The sequence below is a fragment of the Physeter macrocephalus genome, chromosome 3 (genome assembly GCF_002837175.3).
Source record: "Physeter macrocephalus isolate SW-GA chromosome 3, ASM283717v5, whole genome shotgun sequence".
In the NCBI taxonomy this organism is placed as follows: domain Eukaryota; kingdom Metazoa; phylum Chordata; class Mammalia; order Artiodactyla; family Physeteridae; genus Physeter; species Physeter macrocephalus.
In genome coordinates this window covers 21,278,354-21,296,883 of record NC_041216.1, presented here as the reverse complement: position 1 = coordinate 21,296,883, position 18,530 = coordinate 21,278,354, and the positions used below count along the sequence as shown (strand labels likewise).

Below are 18,530 nucleotides of genomic sequence, written 5' to 3'. Positions count from 1 at the left end.
GCCACGTCGAACCCCAACGCACTGAGCCCACACCCGAGAGCGCAGCGAAGAGCCGCTGGTGGCCCACCGTGCGCGGGCAGCTCCAGAGCGCGGATGTCGGCTTTCCCTCCACCACGCAAACATCCAGTGAGCGTTTTAGGTTTTTCATCGTTCCCCCCTGCCCTCTCTCTTCTCCCTGTGGTGAGGGGCCTCGGGGGCTGGGCACAGGTACAGGAAGGAGCGGGTGCTGTGGTCCCCATGCTTTTTCCCCTGGCGTGAGGGTCTCGGTGGGTTTGGGCTTTGCTTTGGTCGTGGCTTGATGGAGGCAGGGTGGTGGCGGTGTGCTTTGGATTTTTCGCTTTTCCTTCTCTCAAACGCTCGCTTCCCTGAGCTTCCCATCCCCCAGCTTCCCCTGAGCTCCGTCTTTCCAGAAACTTCTCAGGGAAACTCAGCAAAAAGCCGTAGGCTCCAACACCACCTTCCTCCCGGAGCATGCGCGACGCACTGGCCGGCAAGCTCAACGCCCGAGTGTACGAGTGTGAGAGTCGTAGGTGTGCGCGCGCGCGCTCGCCTTGCGGGGCGGGGCGGTTCTCTCACAATGAAGGGAATAGGTTTTTCTCCCCTCCCCCAACGTTCCGTCGTTGCGCAAGCGCGTTGAGCCAACTCCCCTGGCCTTTTGAGAGTAGTGGGGGAGGGGCAGGCCCAATGCTCTCGAGTCGAAGCTCCGCGCGCCTGCGCACTGGGTTATCTTGGCCGCGATTTTTCCGCGCAGCTTGTGGTAGTGTCTTTGATGGTGAGGTGCGTCTGAATACCTCGGTTGTGCCCTATTCACTGTGTCCTCTGTTCCCCCTCGCGGAAACTGTAGCCTCTTGAGGGGTTATTAATTACGTCCCGCGGGTTTCCTGGAGATTGGCCTTCCCTTTGTGTCTCAGGGCTAAGGTTGCACCGTGTCTCGTTGGCCCCCTTCCACTCCTGCGTGTGCCAGGACCCCAGACTGGAATCGGTGACTGGTGTGTGTTGGAGCCTTCTCCCAAGTGGGGGAAACAGCCCTGGCCGAAGGACTGGGTGATGGCCGCGCTGGCTTCCATCAGGAACTGCCTGCAGTTCTTGCTTACTAAGCCAAAATAAAGGTGTTCTTTATTTGGTACGCTGCCCTTGGTCCTTGACACCAGCCTCTGCTCGGGCTGGCGGGGCTGGCTGCTGGGTTGGTCCTCCGTGTACGGATGCAGACAAAGAAAGGGCCTTGGCGTACCGCTCTGTCTCCATTTGCAGAATTGAGCTTGGAGCGTGGTAACCATAGTAACCGCATTTACTCTCTTAAGGTGCCTATTGTTTTGTTCTCCTTTCCTCTTCCTTTAGAAGTGTGATGGAAATTACTGCCAGAGTTGTAGGTTCTTAACCCGCCCCCCGCCCCAAGCTCTTTACCTTGCCATGTAATCCACTTCCACCCAACCCCGTTTTTGAAATCCAGAAGGTTAAGTAAGGTCGTTTTGGCAGGGCATGGGGGCTTGCCACTTTTCCAGTCTGAGCTTTGTTTCCTTGCCACTCTTCCTTTTGAAGTACCTTCGTTTCCCCAGTGGAGTAGTTGTCTTCCTATATTCATTAGCCGTGTAACGTACCTTCAAAGCCTCAGAGATGTAAGGTTTAAAAGAGGGAGCTTGTTTGCGAAAAAGGCACCTTTCGGGGCTCCTAAAGACTGACGTGGCGGTTGCAATTTGGCATTTTATCGTCGTGAGCACCTGCTAACTCGCCCGCAGGTGCTAGGGAGCCATTGACACGGGTTCGAGCCCTGTCTGGGAAGATCCCACATGCCGCGGAGAAGCTAAGCCCGTGAGCCACGACTACTGAGCCTGCACTCTAGAGCCCGCGAGCCACAACTACTGAGCCCGCGTGCCACAACTAACTGAAGCCCGCGCGCGTAGAGCCCGTGCTTCACAAGAGAAGCCACTGCAATGAGAAGCCCGCGCACTGCAACGAAGAGTGGCCCCCACTCAACGCAACTAGAGAAAGCCCGGGCGCGGCAACGAAGATCCAACGCAGCCAAAAATAAATAAATAAGAGTTATCTTGAGGCGAATGCTTTTCAGCCAAAGAATTTTCCAAATAAAACTGTAAGGGATGGTTCCTAGGACTTTTATAGTATATAGCCTGAAAAAATTCTATTATCTCCTTTATCAAAATACTGAAATTTAACTTTTAAATATACATTTAAAAATAATTCCAGCATTTAACTCAGAAATGCATCATGTCTTACCTAGCCTTTAAACAGAATGTGGTTTTATTTTAAGCCAAAGGTTTCAAGTGTCTAGTTATGGAATATTATGTAAAATTATCAATCGTTACCATCCTGAAGATTAATAGCAAAATATTGAAGCAGTTACGTGATTTAAGAAGCATTACTGGGACTTCCCTGGTGGCACAGTGGTTAAGAATCTGCCTACCAATGCAGGGGACACGGGTTTGAGCCCTGGTCGAGGAAGATCCCACATGCCGTGGAGCAAGTAAGCCTGTGCGCCACAACTACTGAGCCTGTGCTCTAGAGCCTGCGAGCCACAACTGCTGAGCCCACATACCACAACTACTGAAGCCCGTGTGCCTAGAGTCCGTGCTCTGCAATAACAGAAGCCACTCATTCACTGCAATGAAGAGTAGCCCCTGCTCGCCGCAACTAGAGAAAGCCCGCGCGCAGCAAGGAAGACCCAACACAGCCAAAAATAAATAAATAAAGGGCATTACTATTAAATAGCAATAATTTAATTAAAATGGAAACAGCTTTTTAAAAAAATAAATTTATTTTTATTTTTGGCTGCGTTGGGTCTTCGTTGCTGCGCACGGGCTTTCTCTAGTTGTGGCGAGCGGGGGCTACTCTTCGTTGTAGTGTCCGGTCTTCCCATTGGGTGGCTTCTCTTGTTGCAGAGCATGGGCTCTAGGCACATGGGCTTCAGTAGACGTGGCACTCAGGCTCAGTAGTTGTGGCTTACGGGCTCTAGAGAGCAGGCTCAGTAGTTGTGGTGCACAGGCTTAGTTGCTGTGCGGCACGTAGGATCTTCCCGGACCAGGGCTTGAACCCGTGTCCCCTGCATGGCAGGCAGATTCTTTTTTTTTGTGGTATGCGGGCCTCCCTCTGTTGTGGCCCCTCCCGTTGCGGAGCACAGGCTCCGGAAGCGCAGGCCCAGCGGCCACGGCTCACGGGCCCAGCCGCTCCGCGGCATGCGGGATCCTCCCAGACTGGGGCGCAAACCCGGTTCCCCCGCATCGGCAGGCGGACGCGCAACCGCCGCACCACCAGGGAAGCCCGGCAGGCAGATTCTTAACCACTGCGCCACCAGGGAAGCCCAGAAACAGTTTTAAAACATATTTGGAACAAGTTCATGAGGTTTTGAATTCTCTACTTCAAACTAGAACAAGGCTTTCAGAGGAACAGTAGGGGAGCTTAACACCCAAAGTCTGAAAATGTCAAGACACATGTAATAAGTTACTAAATGTATTTTAGTTGGTATTATTGTTTTTGAGATTCCATCAAGTGCACTTTGATAGTCTTCTCTGAATTAAATAGTAGCCTTGATTTGCATTATGTGTATTCTGCTGACTTCCTGATGTTTAAGTGACAATCTCTTAGACCTGAGGTGTTTTTGCTATTGTATATCATTTATAATGAAGAGGCTAAGTTTTTTCTCACATGAGGATTAGTAGTAGAATTTTAAAAGGTTGAATGAACTCTCTGAATTAACATAGAGAATGATAACGTTTTGTTCATGTGGGATCTGTTAACATAAATATGTTGATTCATTGTAGTGAAGTATCAGCATTTCAGAGGAGCCCTAAACTAAAGTAACCCAGATGTTGACTTCCAGCTCATTTTACTGTAACTTTTTCTAATTATAAGAGCAATATATGTTAACCAAAGAAAAGTTTAGAAAATATAGATGAATAAGAACTTGAAAAAAAATTGAATTCTACCACATAGGCACAACCATTATTAATATTTGCAAGTATCCTTCCAGTCTATCTTTTATTCAGTGCCATAAACATTAATAAGTTGTATTCACAATTCTAACTATTAGGTATAATCTACTGTATAGCACAGGGAACTCTGCTCAAAGCTATGTGGCAGCCTGGTTGGGAGGGGAGTTTGAGGGAGAATGGATACATGTATATGTATGGCTGAGTCCCTTTGCTATGTACCTGAAACTATCACAACATCGTTATTATTTATGTATTTATTTGGCTGTGTTGGGTCTTTGTTGCTGCACGCCGGCTTTCTCTAGTCCTGGCGAGCAGGGGCTACTCTTTGTTGCGGTGCGCGGGCTTCTCATTGCGGTGGCTTCTCTTCTTGAGGAGCACGGGCTCTAGGTGCACGGGCTTCAGTAGCTGTGGCTCGCGGGCTCTAGAGCACAGGCTCAGGAGTTGTGGCGCACGGGCTTAGTTGTTCTGCAGCATGTGGGATCTTCCCGGACCAGGGCTCGAACCCGTGTCTCCTGCACTGGCGGGTGGATTCTTAACCACTGCGCCACCAGGGTAGTCCCAATCACAACACTGTTAATCGGCTATACTCCAATATAAAATAGAAAGTTAAAAAAAAATAAAAAATAAATATTAGGTATATTAGCAGTATTTCCTCATAGAAGGAAGAAAGTTACCTTTAGCAACTTTCCAAGGAAATGGTGGAAATATAAAAATTGATTTTTTAAAAAAGAAAATATCAGCCATTATATTCATTTCTGAAAAACCAAAAACAATGTGGAATAAATTATTTAGCTTTCTTAGAGAATTGAACAGTAAAATAGATTATGAAATGTTATGCTGAAAGAATGATTTCGAGAAGGACTAGCTAGCTAATACTATTCAACTGATTGGAGTTTTGATCATTTATGTATGCATAATTTCACTACAGTGAGCCTGCTATATCAAAATAAATCCATTAATAGACTGGTCTGTCTTTTTCACTAGTTGACCCTCAGAACTAGCAAGATGTCAAACACTCTTTGACAATAATATATTAGTGTTGTCTGTTTTATTTTCTACTGTTTAGGAAAAAGCAAAAAACAAAAAATAAACCCTGATTCTAATAATAGGAGTTTGTTAGTATTGACAAGTTCTCATGTGGTTGGGTCTTTGATCATTTTAGAGCTAGTTAATATATTTTTATATGATGCCTTTAGGAACAGTGTTTATATTTTAAATATATGTTTTCTCATGAAACAGTTCAATTTTAATAGTGTGGAACTCGATTGGTAACAAAATTTTTGTTAAATATCTGGTAACTATTCTGTTCTCCTGTTTAAATGGTGATAGTAATTTATCTGCTCTATTGGCTAGGTTAGCATTCAGAGCCTGAGTTTGAGGCTCAGATGCTTTCCCCAACTGGGCTTCCATTATGCATGACTGAACTCATTGAGCACATCTAGCATGCTAAATACAGGTGCTCTTCACAGTGTGAAATAAGACCTGATTAAAAACACGTCTGTTTTAATTCCACTTTGCAAATGCCTCTGCTTCAATGTCACCTTTCTGAATTATCTTTCACACTCAAATGGGGAAATAGATGAGAGAAGACATCACACCCTACTTTTTGATCGTTTTCAGTGAGCGTCAATTATTAATTGTTAAACTAAATTTAAAAAATCAGAATAAGAGTGGGTTGTATTTCTATTGAAAACATACAAAAATAAATACTTATGAAAAAAATTTGTAAAAATTTGTAATAAGGACAGAAACTGAGAAAAGCTTTCCCAGTGTTTCCTGATACATTGCCAATAAACATGAAAGCACTGAGAAAACCCAGCACTTGATTTGGGGCTGTGCAAAGGGCATGTACTTACCAGTTTTGTTGTTATTAAGAGTTTTGCAATAGAAAGAGTCAGCAAAAGAGTGCAAGGAACTTCGTACTTGATATGCAATCACTGCATGTTGATTTGATTATAAGACCTGGCTATAATCCTGAAAATGTTATAAATTGATCATGGTATGTTTTTAACTTCAACTGGTGCTTACTCTTGATATTCATATGAAATTAGCAGTCAACTTAATAGTATTCATGATATTTTTTTGCTGTGTTACTTCCAAATACTTTTACATATATTATCTCATTTGATACTTCTAGCAACCTTACCAGGTAGAGAAAACATATTTTTATCCTCATTTTGCAGATAAGGGTATTGAGACTTTGAGGATTTAACTGATTTTTCCTAGGCCGTATAGCCAGTGACAAAATTGGAACTGGAATTTTTGACTATTTATTTATTTTTTAAAATTTATTTATTTATTTTTGGCTGCTTTGGGTCTTCGTTGCTGTGCACGGGCTTTCTCAGAGCCGGGGCCTACTCTTTGTTGCAGTGCGCAGGCTTCTCATTGCGGTGGCTTCTCTTGTTGCGGAGCATGGGGTCTAGAGCGCGGGCTCAGTAGTTGTGGCACTTGGGCTCTAGAGCGCAGGCTCAGTAGTTGTGGTGCACAGGCTTAGTTGCTCCGCGGCATGTGGGATCTTCCCGGACCAGGGCTCGAACCCATGTCCCCTGCATCGGCAGGCGGATTCTTAACCACTGCGCCAACAGGGAAGCCCCTGGAATTTTTGACTCTTAACCCAGAGGTACTTCCATTATACAATAATGTCTCTCATTCATACCATCAGTGTTTTTCCGTATCCCCCAAAGTTCAAGGTCAAGTAGCATTCTGCTGAAAGAATCTATAAGGAGCATGGACATTACTTTTAACCTGCAAATATTAACTTTTATAGAGATGGATAGAATTCCCACCTGAATTGCTTATTTGAACTTAGCATCTATAATTGAACTATTTTTCCTTCAAATGAATCTGCCTTATTGAAATTAGAATAATATTTTTTTGGGCATCACAGGAACACATTAAAAATTTGAACAGAAATGAAATTTGTTTTACACATTAAATAATCTGCATGTCTATTTAAGCCGACGTATTGACATTTTATAAACTGAGAATTCTCTTTTGAGAAGTGTGTATCAGATTTTTTAAAATCCAAGAAGCTAAAATGAACACCTTGCGTGCTATTTTTGGTGCCTGTAATTCTGAAAACAAGTATTTTGATGAAAGTAACACTTCAAGAGAATCTGAGCATGAGGTGCTATCAAATGATGTTTAATGGAATTTTGCTAGCATATATGTGTGTGTGTGTGTGTGTGTGTGTGTGTGTGTGTGTGTGTGTGCGCGTGCAGGCGCGTGCCTCGCTGCTTGTGGGATCTTAGTTCCCTGACCAGGAATCGAATCTGGGCCCTGGGCAGTGAAAGTGTGGAGTCCTAACCCCTGGACTGCCAGGGAATTCTCTAGCCTTTATATTGTTAAACAGAGACGGTTTCTCAGTTGTTTGATAAATCTCTGGTAAAATGAGAAATGATAATTAACTTAATTTGGCATTTGCTAATCGTCTTTTTGATATCCTGTGATCTCTAAAGGTCTTTGGAAGAACTTTAATTCAACTTTGTTTAACAATTTGAGGGCTTCCCTGGTGGCGCAGTGGTTGAGAGTCCGCCTGCCGATGCAGGGGACACGGGTTCGTGCCCCGGTCCAGGAAGATCCCACATGCCGCGGAGCCTGCGCGTCCGGAGCCTGTGCCCCGCAACGGGAGAGGCCACAACAGCGAGAGGCCCACGTACCGCAAAACAAACAAACAAAAAACCCAACAATTTCTCTTCTGTTACCTCCCAAAGGTGGGGAGCTTGAAAGTATTTGCAAACAACTTTGTCCATTTCAAATTAATTTTATATAAAAATTATGTATCTACTCTGCTGTTTACATGGGGAAACAGCACTGCTGTAACAAGACCTTTAGGATAATCTAAGAGAGCTACATTTTAAAAAAATTTAGCTGGCAAACATGTTGCTTTTAATTTTCATTTAATGTCTCCTTATTCTTGTGCCGTGGAGAAAGTATAAGTACCTCTTAATTGGTTCTTTGTTTTAGCTTATCCTTTTACTGTTCTGTGGGAGTCATAGATGGATACAAAATACCACATTTAATAATGACTCTAACTAGGCTCTCTTCTAATGATTTTGCTCTAAAAGCCCCACCCCCCCTTTTTTCAGCCGTTGAATTTTCTTCAGCATGATTTTAACTGAAGGCTGCATTCAAGGTGAGATATGCCCTTTATTTCTCTAATTGCAAGGTAGTGTTTTCTGAATCCTCTTCTTTGTTGACCCCCTTTTTTTTTTTTTGCGGTACGCGGGCCTCTCACTGTTGTGGCCTCTCCCGTTGTGGAGCACAGGCTCCGGACACGCAGGCTCAGCGGCCATGGCTCACTGGCCCAGCTGCTCCGCGGCATGTGGGATCCTCCCGGACCGGGGCACGAACCCGTGTCCCCTGCATCGGCAGGCAGACTCTCAACCACTGTGCCACCAGGGAAGCCCTGTTGCCCCCTTTTAATGTGATTGAGCTCAGCCTTTTCTGTTCTTCCTGGTGACACCAAGAAGATGCAGCTAATTCAGGGCCTATCAGGTTTTATTTATCTTATTTTTAATTTTTTAAAATTTATTTTATTTATTTATTTTTGGCTGCGTTGGGTCTTCATTGCTGCACGCGGGCTTTCTCTAGTTGCGGCGAGTGGGGCCTGCTCTTTGTTGCGGTGCACGGGCTTCTCATTGCGGTGGCTTCTCTTGTTGAGCACGGGCTCTAGGCGTGTGGGCTTCAGTAGTTGTGGCTCATGGGCTCAGTAGTTGTGGCTTGAGGGCTCTAGAGCACAGGCTCAGTAGTTGTGGTGCAAGGGCCTAGTTGGTCCGCGGCATGTGGGATCTTCCCGGAGGAGGGATGGAACCCGTGTCCCTTGCTTTGACAGGCGGATTCTTAACCACTGTGCCCCCAGGGAAGCCCCGCCTATCAGGTTTTAAATGAGTAATTTACATAATATTTTAAAATGTGTTTCAAATTTTGGTTGCTAATATTGAAATTTATGCTTCGTGGAAAAATGCCCATCGGTTCAACACTAACTGCAGCCACATATACAGAACTATGAAGTTCATGAGTTTAGGTAACAGTGTGCTGGCCTGACACTCCTTATGTGATAGTTATGGCAAATGTAAATGGCTAATCCTACATGTGAATGTAGGTTGATTTGCTTTCACTTTTACTGAGGAATCAATTCCATAATGTTTTCAAGAACAAAAATTTCCACATCATTTAATGACTGATTTGCATGAAGACAAGGTCAACCTCTGTGGCGGCATTAAAGGCCTTAACTGAATTATGAATGAGTGCCATTATTGTGGTGGTGCTTTTTCTAACTTTTCTAAACCACCTCTTTCCGTTTCTGCCTGTTACTGGCCGCCCACCCCTCAAAAAAAGTGTGTTGAAATAGAAAATGTAAACATAAGCCAGAAAAATAGCATAGAAAAAAATTACCTGGCTCAGAATCTAGAATTTTTAGAAGTAACTTGTCAAAATTCCAAAAATTATTTCAGTGGATGGTAAGGTTATTACCTGAGCTAGCACATCTTGTTCTGTAATTGTTGCAACTGTGTAAGTAAGACAGGGACTTGCTTAGCCTTCTAACATCCTGAGAGAGGAAGGAAGAGAGACGATCTCAGTTGAGCAGACCTGCTGAGATCAAGTTTAAGTATAGTATAGACTGTTAAACTAAATACAAGAAAAGTTGATGTGACTCTCTTGACACATCATTAAGAAGCTTATATTAAACTATATGGCAAACAAAAAAACTACTTGGAGCTTTACCATCTGTGGAATTAAAGAAACAATTTATGCGCAGGTGACCCCATATATTAGTGCTATTTATTATGGTGACCATATTTTCCAATTCAAAATAGCACAGTTTGATGATAAGTTGGCTTGTATCAATATTTATGGAGAAAGTGAATGAGATCGAATATTTAAAATCTGGTCTGTACCTAAAGCACTACACCTGTGATATTATAGTTCTGTAGATAGTGTAAAAGAAAGCTGAGTTGCTGACTGTTCTAAAAAATTCCATTTTTCTGGACTCAGTACTGTTGCCTTAATTTTGTGGGTTTTCCCCGGGGTTCTGTAAACTAAAAAGTTCAACTGTAGGCTTTAAAATTTAAAAGCTTTTAGTCCTGGAAAGGCTGGAGTTCTAATCCCCTCCTCGGCTTAGATATTAAATTATAGCAAATCCTCTGAGGGGAACACCATCAGACATGTAACCGTCTCACTTCATTCAGTTCTATTCCTGGTATGCCATAACGATCCGCAAAGAGAACGTGCAGACGGTTTCGCCAAGATTCTATATAAAACAAAGTTGCTTAATGTTACAAGCTAACGATTCTCGGGAGCGATGGGTTTCTGAAGCCGTCACAGCTTAGCTGGGCCGTGAGAAGGGTGGCCTTGTTCTGACACTTTCCCAAGCAGGCGCGGCTCTAAGTGCCCGGAAACGCCAGAAGCTGGCCAAAGGTGAGCAGGGGAAGAGGTCCTGGCTTCTCCTAGGAAAGAAGCCTTGGCAGCCGCTTTGACACGCATCCCTGTGAATACCAACCGCCTTTCTCTCTTTTATTCCCCCAGGTCAGAGCCTGGGACCCCTACTCGAGGGGCTGGAGGATATGCCTGCCTCTGCAAGCGCGGCGCCCCAGGCCTGACACGGCGCCCGCCCTAGCAGAGTGCTGCGCGCCTGCGCACCGGGACCCAGCGCGCGAGCGTTCCTTCCTGGCCCTGCGTTCCTTCCTCCCCCGCGCGCCTGCGCATCGGCTGGGAGGAACTCGGCGTCTCAGCCTCGGCGGGCTGTCGGGCGGCTGCGCTCGCGCCCGCGGTGAGGGAGGCGGGTCGCGCGCGCCGGTGGGAAGCGTCCGGCTGCCACAGCGCCAGCTCCGTCGTAGTCGCTGCCGCCCGGGTCTCGCTCGCCCCTCCTACCCGCTCCCCCTCCCGCCGCCGCCCGGGCGCATGCGCCGCCGGAGCGCGGGGGTCGGCTTCGGGTGTGTGGTGGCGGCAGAGCGGAGCTGCGAGGCCCGAGAGTCAGAACCTGGGGGAGAGGGATGGTCTCTGCACGGGGGGGAGCCGGAGGAGCCGCCGCCGCTGCCGACGCCACCGCCGCAGCCGCCGCCGCCGCCGCCTCGGCGCCCGCCTGCCGGCGCTGACGGGCTCGTACGAAGCCGGCGAGGGGGATCCCGCACCAGCGGTCGCCGGCACACCGCCCAGCATGGTCCGGGAAACCAGGCATCTCTGGGTGGGCAACTTACCGGAGAATGTGCGGGAAGAGAAGATCATCGAGCATTTCAAACGGTGAGTGACACGAGGCCCGGGGCCGCGCTCTCTCCTCGGGCGCCGCTGCCCCCTCCGGCCCGTTGCCAGCCCCTCCCCGTGCGCGGAACTGGTGAGGAGACCCGGGCCAGACCCACGGACGGGTGCGGGGAACGCGCGCTTGCCTGGCCGCTGCTCGGCCCGTGTCGCGGCGTTGGGCCTCGGGCCTCGGCGGGGCGGGCCCGGCTGCCGCCCTCTCCGTTCCCAATAAGGAGGCGGCTGTCGCTTGGCCTCCGCGAAGCCGGCGCCGGGAGGGTGCCCTCAGGCTGGCCAGCGGGCGGTGGGGTCGTGTCCTAGCGCGCCGCTGCCTCGGCTCCGAGCAGCCGCCCCCGCCGGCCCGGCAGATGCGGCGGAACCGAGCCGTCGCCGGGCCGGGACCCGAACCCCTACCCCGCCCCGACAGCCCCCGGCCCGGCCAACTCCAGAGTCCCGCAGCAACTCGCGCTTCTCGCCCTGTGGACGCGTGGACATGTCTGACCTAGAGAGGGTTTTGTGGGAAAGGAAAGGTTACACAAAAACAAAAGTCTTGGTAGATATCGTAGGGATATCTCGGAACTGGGAAGACCCTGCTGGATTCTAGGGACCTCTCACGGAAGGTTCACAGACCTAGAAACTAAATGGAAATGGCAAACGCAAATGTTTTGGTTTCTTCCCCTTGTTTATGTGGGGTTGGGTGGAGGGTGGTGTCTGAAAATAAGTTGGTGCGTCTGTTTCGGCTCTTTTCGCCTTCCTCCCTTCAGCGCTCTGGGGTCCCTGGATGAGGAGGATGGTGGGGACCGAGTGCTCGCAGAGGAGGAGCCACCTCATGTAGCAGAGTCCCCACCGCGCTGTGCTCCAGCTTCGGGAATCTCCGCTGCTGCGGCCGCGCCGGCGTTAACACTGCAGAACCTTTTTTAAAAGGATGGTGTTTCCCTCCCACCCAGAATTCCTAAATCAGTGGTTAAAAAATGCATGCCTTTTCAGATTAGAAGATGTAGCGCTTTTAAAAAAAGATGTAGCTTTTAAAAAGGTTCTTCCCAGAATATTTTTTTTTTGTTCGTGGCGTAGTAGGAATGAATGTTCTTGATACATTTTACTTACTTAGTAGCTTTTACCGTTTGTTTTTGTTTTGTGAAATCTATGTGGGTCATAGCTGATAGAGCCCTCCATGTGAAATACTGAAAATGACGGTTTATTTACACTGGTGTAAATTGAGAAGGACTGTAGCAGATATGTGATTGTCCTCGAAAATTACTGTTTCTTGCGATACTAAAGACTTCGGAAGGTTTTAAGTTTGGTATACTCTAAATTCCTCTTACTATCTAGTGAGTGAAGGGGAAATTATGGAGCGCCCTTATTAGTGAGTCACCATGGGAAAAATAGATTGCGTCGCTTGCTCTTGAGCAGCTTGCATAAGGAAATGGAAGCAGAGGCAGCGGAGCTCCGCTCTTTCAAATGGAGGATCATTGATTCTGTTGGTGGTTGCTGTTACTGGGGTATTAAATCTTCACCACTGGAGCGCGCGTCTGCGCGTGTCCGCGTGTGAAAAGGAGCCTGGAATAGTGAGGCTGTTCATAACCCACTAAAGCTGTCCTCGGCAGGACTGGGGGAGGCGCGCTTCCAGGGACTCCCGGTGTTTACTACGTTGTGCTGAGAAATCAGGCAGCGGGAAGGCAGGAGCAAAAACTCGCCTCTGTCCCCTGTGACAAAGGGGAGATCTCGGGCTCAGTGGGGAAACAGATGGGAACTCTCCGTGGCGCTGCTCCACCCCTTACCCCATATGGAGGCCCCATATCTTCAGTGTTTTGGTGGAAAAATCATTTAGGTGCAGATTATTGGACTGGAAAAGCCACTTAGATGTGCTCACTTTTATCTCCTTGTGGACCTTCTGTGTAGGTGTCTGCCTGGGAAATTCGTATGCACCGACGTGCAAACACGTGCATTGCAGCATTTGCTTTGCCCCCTCAGTATCATGTGGCCAGACGTGTCATTTCGCATTATGCAGATTCTAGAGACACTGTATGCCTATCGCGGGGAGTTTGACCCCTCTGCAGGATGAGGGGTTAGAGAGGAAAGAGGAAATCGTCCGAGGGAGTTTTGGAAGGTTTTTTAAGTGGATGGTGCTGCCGGCCGGCTTGTGTGAATGACTTTCTAAAATGGCGGCCAGGACCCACTTTAAGTGGGAATCAGCAGAGCAGATCTCAGAATGCACAGAGGGAGGAGCGGGCAGAGGATGCGAGCTGCCTTGGAAAGCGGCGGTCTGGAGGAACGTTGCTGTATTAAAGAGGTCTTAGCTGGCACATTGCTCACGACTGCATTTAAAGGAGTGTGTTACCTATTGCAGAGCAAAAGCAGATGCTATTGATAAGATTATCTTAAAACTAAGTAGACCCTAGTGTCCCTGAAATTCCTTTATTTTAAAAGCGACTTTTGAAAATTTTAAACAAGTTTGCTTAGTTCTTTTGGTAGATAGTGTATTCTTAGTGGGTTTAAAGAGTGTAAAAAGGTTTACAGAGAAAAATCTCCTCTTTACCCCGGCCCTGGGAATAACAGTTCCCACTCTCCCCTTCCCATCTCCACGCCGTAACAGGTAATCTCTATTTCTGGCTTCTTGTGTATCCTTAAAACGGATACAAGCAATGTTCTTGCTGATCCAGCTGTGAAACTAAATGGACCTTGTTTGGAGAAATTCAAGGTCTTTTATCCTTATTGTAGAAAATGTTTTGTAAAGTGTGTGGTTGCTACTGGGAGGATAACTAAATGTGAATAATTTAAGTGAAAGGGATAAAACGGTGCTTGTACCAGAATGAGAGTTCTGCAAGAAAATTTAAGAACATTCAATTCTGATGTCTTCTAGAAATCATAATGAGAAAAACCATGCAATACCTATACTAAAACTGAGGTTAAAGTGCCTACTTTTACCGTTTTCCCTAGCTGATTTCAACATTAATAACTGTTTTACAGGATTAAGAGGTGTACACTGGGAATACATTATATAATAAAATGTTTTCAAAATGAATGTTCTCGTAATGGTGATTAGGCTTTTGTAGTAAGTATTTGGATTAAAAAATGATTAAATGAGGCAGCTTTGGGAGCAGGGCAGTTTAAGAGGCATGGGATGGGGGAGGGTCAGAGCCAATTCTTTTATTTATATTTTGATCGGTGTTTTTGGTAGAAAATAGGTTGAGGGAAGGTTGCTGATTTGGCTTTTTTTCCCTCTGTGCCAAGGAAAGCAAACCTTAAAAATGTAATCAGAACATTTTCAAAATTTGGCTTTACCTCTTGCAATAAGAATAATCTGTTGTGCTCATGATTTTAACAGCATTCAATATGCTGATTGAAAAGAATTAAATGAGTATTTCTGAATCAGATTTAGTTAACAAAGATCCATTGCAGGGACTGAATTTGCACAATAGAGAAAGTCCTTTCCTTTGTATGGTATGTTAGCTGGATTGAAGGGGGAAGGGAGGAGTTATACAACAATTGGTCGCTGTCTTAGTTGTTAGAGGGAGAGAGGTGTATGCAAAGGCGACTCCCTGAATTAGAATGAGCAAATGAATAGAACCCTTTAAAGGACATAAAAGTCTCTGTATCTTATTTTCAGGTTTGAAGTAAATCACATATTCAGATTCTTCCCATCCATTCTCCAGTTCTAGAGAATGAGTTAAAGATCACGCAGAGGTTGAGCATGGTAGCAGCTCATGTAAAAATTTTGTCAAAGAATGAAACTCATTTGAAAGTGTTTTGTTAACTTTATTTATTTTATCTTGCTGCAGTCACTTTATTTTTTTAACATCTTTATTGGAGTATAATTGCTTTACAATGGTGTGTTAGTTTCTGCTTTATAACAAAGTGAATCAGCTATACATATACATATATCCGCATATCTTCTCTCTCGTTTTGCTAACTTTACATGTCCAATCATAATGGTTTTCCTGAGTTTAAATAGCTGGAATACATGTTATGTTACATGAATTTGGTTTACTTCTGGGACACAATATAAAGTATTGTGGTAAAGTTTCCTTGTCCTAACGATAACTAGAGATACTTTTAGACTTAAACAAATTTGACTCCCTAGCCCGCATCACTGCTACATGGCTTATTCTTTTGAGCTGAGCCAGTTTCTTTGAAGAAACACCTCTGTTTTTGAATGTTATAATTTTGAATACCTATTTTCATGACAGGCTTTTTGAACATTAAAAAAAGTAAAGTAAAATAATTTTATACTTATCTTGAGAAATAGCATTAGAAACTAATACAGAATGCTTGCGATGTTGTACTTTATCTCCTGAGTTAGAATGCTTCTGGCAGATTGGAGGAAAACATAGGGCTCAGTGCCAAGAAAATGATGGTGTTTGACTTGTGTAGAGGGCACCTTTTCCCAACTACCTTTCTTGTGGACTCTTGATTGCTCAGGCGTTGTATTGTGTGGTATGCTTATAAAGAGATTTCGGGCTTGATTTAGGAGACATTTTTAATCCTGTAAGCACCAATGGTTTGGAAAGACTTGTATAGAAGTTATAGAGATAGTGGTAATGTGGAAGTTTTTCCAAATAGCCCTCCAAGTCTCATTTTCCTCTTAGTTTGAAATTTTGCCTAAATTAAAAAAAAATTGAAATATTTCATGAAAACTAGCATATTCCAGTTGGGGACTATATATATTTTTGCTTTTACTTTTAAGACTCCCTCGTGTTTGAGCTGTATTTAACTAGTCACAGTATTTAGAGTAAACACTGCAGGCTGAAAAATACCTTGAGTATGTATATTCGTTCAGATTGTGCTCCTCAATGTTGATATTGGATGATTTGAAATAAACAGTTGTTCGTCACCTTTAAACTGACATATTAGTTTGCTGAACAAGGAGACTAAATAAAGTAACACTTTTCTGTAGTTCAATTTCTAACCTTTACTGTTTGTTTTGTTTAATGTTTTCTTTATTATTATATGTCTTACAGCTACTCAAAAAAAATTTAATTTTCTTTCTTTCTTTTCTTTTCTATTTTGGCTGCGTCGGGTCTTCGTTACTGCACCCGGGCTTTCTCTAGTTGCGGCAGGGGGGGGCTACTCTTCGTTGCGGTGCGTGGGCTTCTCATTGTAGTGGTTTCTCTTGTTGTGGAGCATGGGCTCTAGGCGCGCGGGCTTCACTAGTTGTGGCATGCGGGCTCAGTAGTTGTGATTCGCGGGCTCTAGAGCCCAGGCTCAGTAGTTGTTGCGCACGGACTTAGTTGGTCCGCGGCATGTGGGATCTTTCCGGACCAGGGCTTGTTCGTCACCTTTAAACTGACATATTAGTTTGCTGAACAAGGAGACTAAATAAAGTAACACTTTTCTGTAGTTCAATTTCTAACCTTTACTGTTTGTTTTGTTTAATGTTTTCTTTATTATTATATGTCTTACAGCTACTCAAAAAAAATTTAATTTTCTTTCTTTCTTTTCTTTTCTATTTTGGCTGCGTCGGGTCTTCGTTACTGCACCCGGGCTTTCTCTAGTTGCGGCAGGCGGGGGCTACTCTTCGTTGCGGTGCGTGGGCTTCTCATTGTAGTGGTTTCTCTTGTTGTGGAGCATGGGCTCTAGGCGCGCGGGCTTCACTAGTTGTGGCATGCGGGCTCAGTAGTTGTGATTCGCGGGCTCTAGAGCCCAGGCTCAGTAGTTGTTGCGCACGGACTTAGTTGGTCCGCGGCATGTGGGATCTTTCCGGACCAGGGCTCGAACCCGTGTCCCCTGTATTGGCAGGCGGATTCTTAACCACTGCGCCTCCAGGGAAGCCCGCTACTCATATTTTGAATGAAAATAGCATACTCTATTGTGGAAACCAATTAGGATGTTTAATAAATTTATTAGAAATTATATAATTTTGTGTGCTGTCTAGCTGGTTTTTAGTGTGTGGAAATACGTTTTGCAGTGAAAAGATGTTCTTGGTATAATGTTAAAGTATTGCAATATTCCGATTTTTCCCCCTACATGTGTCACTGTCTGCCAAGTTGAAAATTATAAACATCTAAAAAAACCCCACAACGGGATGTCTCTATAAAACCCTAACTTAAATTTAGTGAATTTTTGGATTTAATTGCTTAGGATTTCATTTTGAGTATAGGGATGAATTGAAATCTAGCATGTTTAAAGATTTTTATTATACAAGAACTGCTCCACCTCTTACAGCTAAAGAATATTTCTGGGAAAATTCAAATGGAAGACACCTATTATTGCTTGTGTTATGTACTTGGTGCTAGATTTTTAGTCCAGCATTAAACTCTGGGGGTATGTGTATGTCTTTGTATCTTTGTATTAGATGCTGAGTTTGGGTTACATTGACAAATGAAGATTTTTCTGTTTATATCTTGTATTGACTTTGTTACATTCTTATGTTTACATACAGTATATGTACTTTTACATATAATACATTTATAGTTTCTTTGATTCTTAAAATTGACTCAGTGATTTAAAAAAAAATACCCCATCATTTTATTCCTTTGCTTAAAAAACTAGGATATTTATACTGTACTTTAAAACACTTTGTGGGGTTTCCCTGGTGGCGCAGTGGTTGAGAGCCCGCCTGCCGATGCAGGGGACACGGGTTCGTGCCCCGATCCAGGAAGATCCCACATGCCGCGGAGCGGCTGGGCCCGTGAGCCATGGCCGCTGAGCCTGCGCGTCCGGAGCCTGTGCTCCGCAACGGGAGAGGCCACAACAGTGAGAGGCCCGCGTACCACAAAAAAAAATAAAACAAAACAAACAAAACACTTTGTATTTTACAAACTACATTTGATGTATAGTGATTTGCATCTTTTGTAAGTCAGTAAATTGGTAGGTGGTGGATTTTTGTTTCAACCATTAATTTTTAAAATTTCTGCTGTCTGCAGTAAAGACTCTTTTTCACTCAAGATTTTTTTATTCTTTATTTTTTAAATTTTTAAATTTTTATTTTTTGGCCACGTGGCACAGCATGCAGGATCTTAGTTCCCCGACCAGAGATCGAATCCATGCCCCCTGCAATGGAAGCAAGGAACCCTAACTACTGGATTGCCAGGGAATTCCCCACTTAAGATTATTTAAGTAACCTCGGATGAAAAGAAAAAAGATTTTAAAAGTTTATCACTTTATTATATCAAAAGGAGAATGAAAACTGTTACTATTTAGACCAGAATTTAGGAGGAGGTACTTAAATTTGGATAGGAAAATAGTATGTCTTTATTTTCACTAACTTTTTTTTTTTTTTTTTTTTTTTTTTTTTTTTTTTTTGCGGTACGCAGGCCTCTCACTGTTCTGGCCTCTCCCGTTGCGGAGCACAGGCTCCGGACGCGCAGGCCCAGCGGCCATGGCTCACGGGCCTAGCTGCTCCGCGGCATG

At 44.8% G+C, this 18,530-nt stretch overlaps 1 protein-coding gene and 1 long non-coding RNA gene across 4 annotated transcripts in view; one reads left to right on the top strand and one right to left on the bottom strand.

Moving 5' to 3' along the window:
- Positions 1 to 3,543: 3,543 nt before the first annotated feature.
- On the bottom strand, positions 3,544 to 11,503 carry LOC114485942 (uncharacterized). The gene is made up of 3 exons (XR_003679178.2): positions 11,144 to 11,503; positions 9,420 to 9,495; positions 3,544 to 4,525 (listed from the first exon to the last, which is right to left on the bottom strand). It is a non-coding gene; the product is annotated as an uncharacterized lncRNA (long non-coding RNA).
- Positions 10,797 to 18,530, top strand: part of SPEN (spen family transcriptional repressor) — an 84,635-nt gene continuing 76,901 nt past the window's right edge. For 2 of the 3 annotated variants that reach the window (XM_055083747.1, XM_024125446.3), the window contains exon 1: positions 10,798 to 11,186. In XM_055083747.1, the coding sequence (XP_054939722.1) occupies positions 11,104 to 11,186 (83 nt within the window). In that variant the 5' untranslated portion in view covers positions 10,798 to 11,103. Of the gene's footprint in view, positions 11,187 to 18,530 lie in introns of all 3 variants that reach the window. The other variant, XM_024125445.3, reaches the window with a different exon arrangement.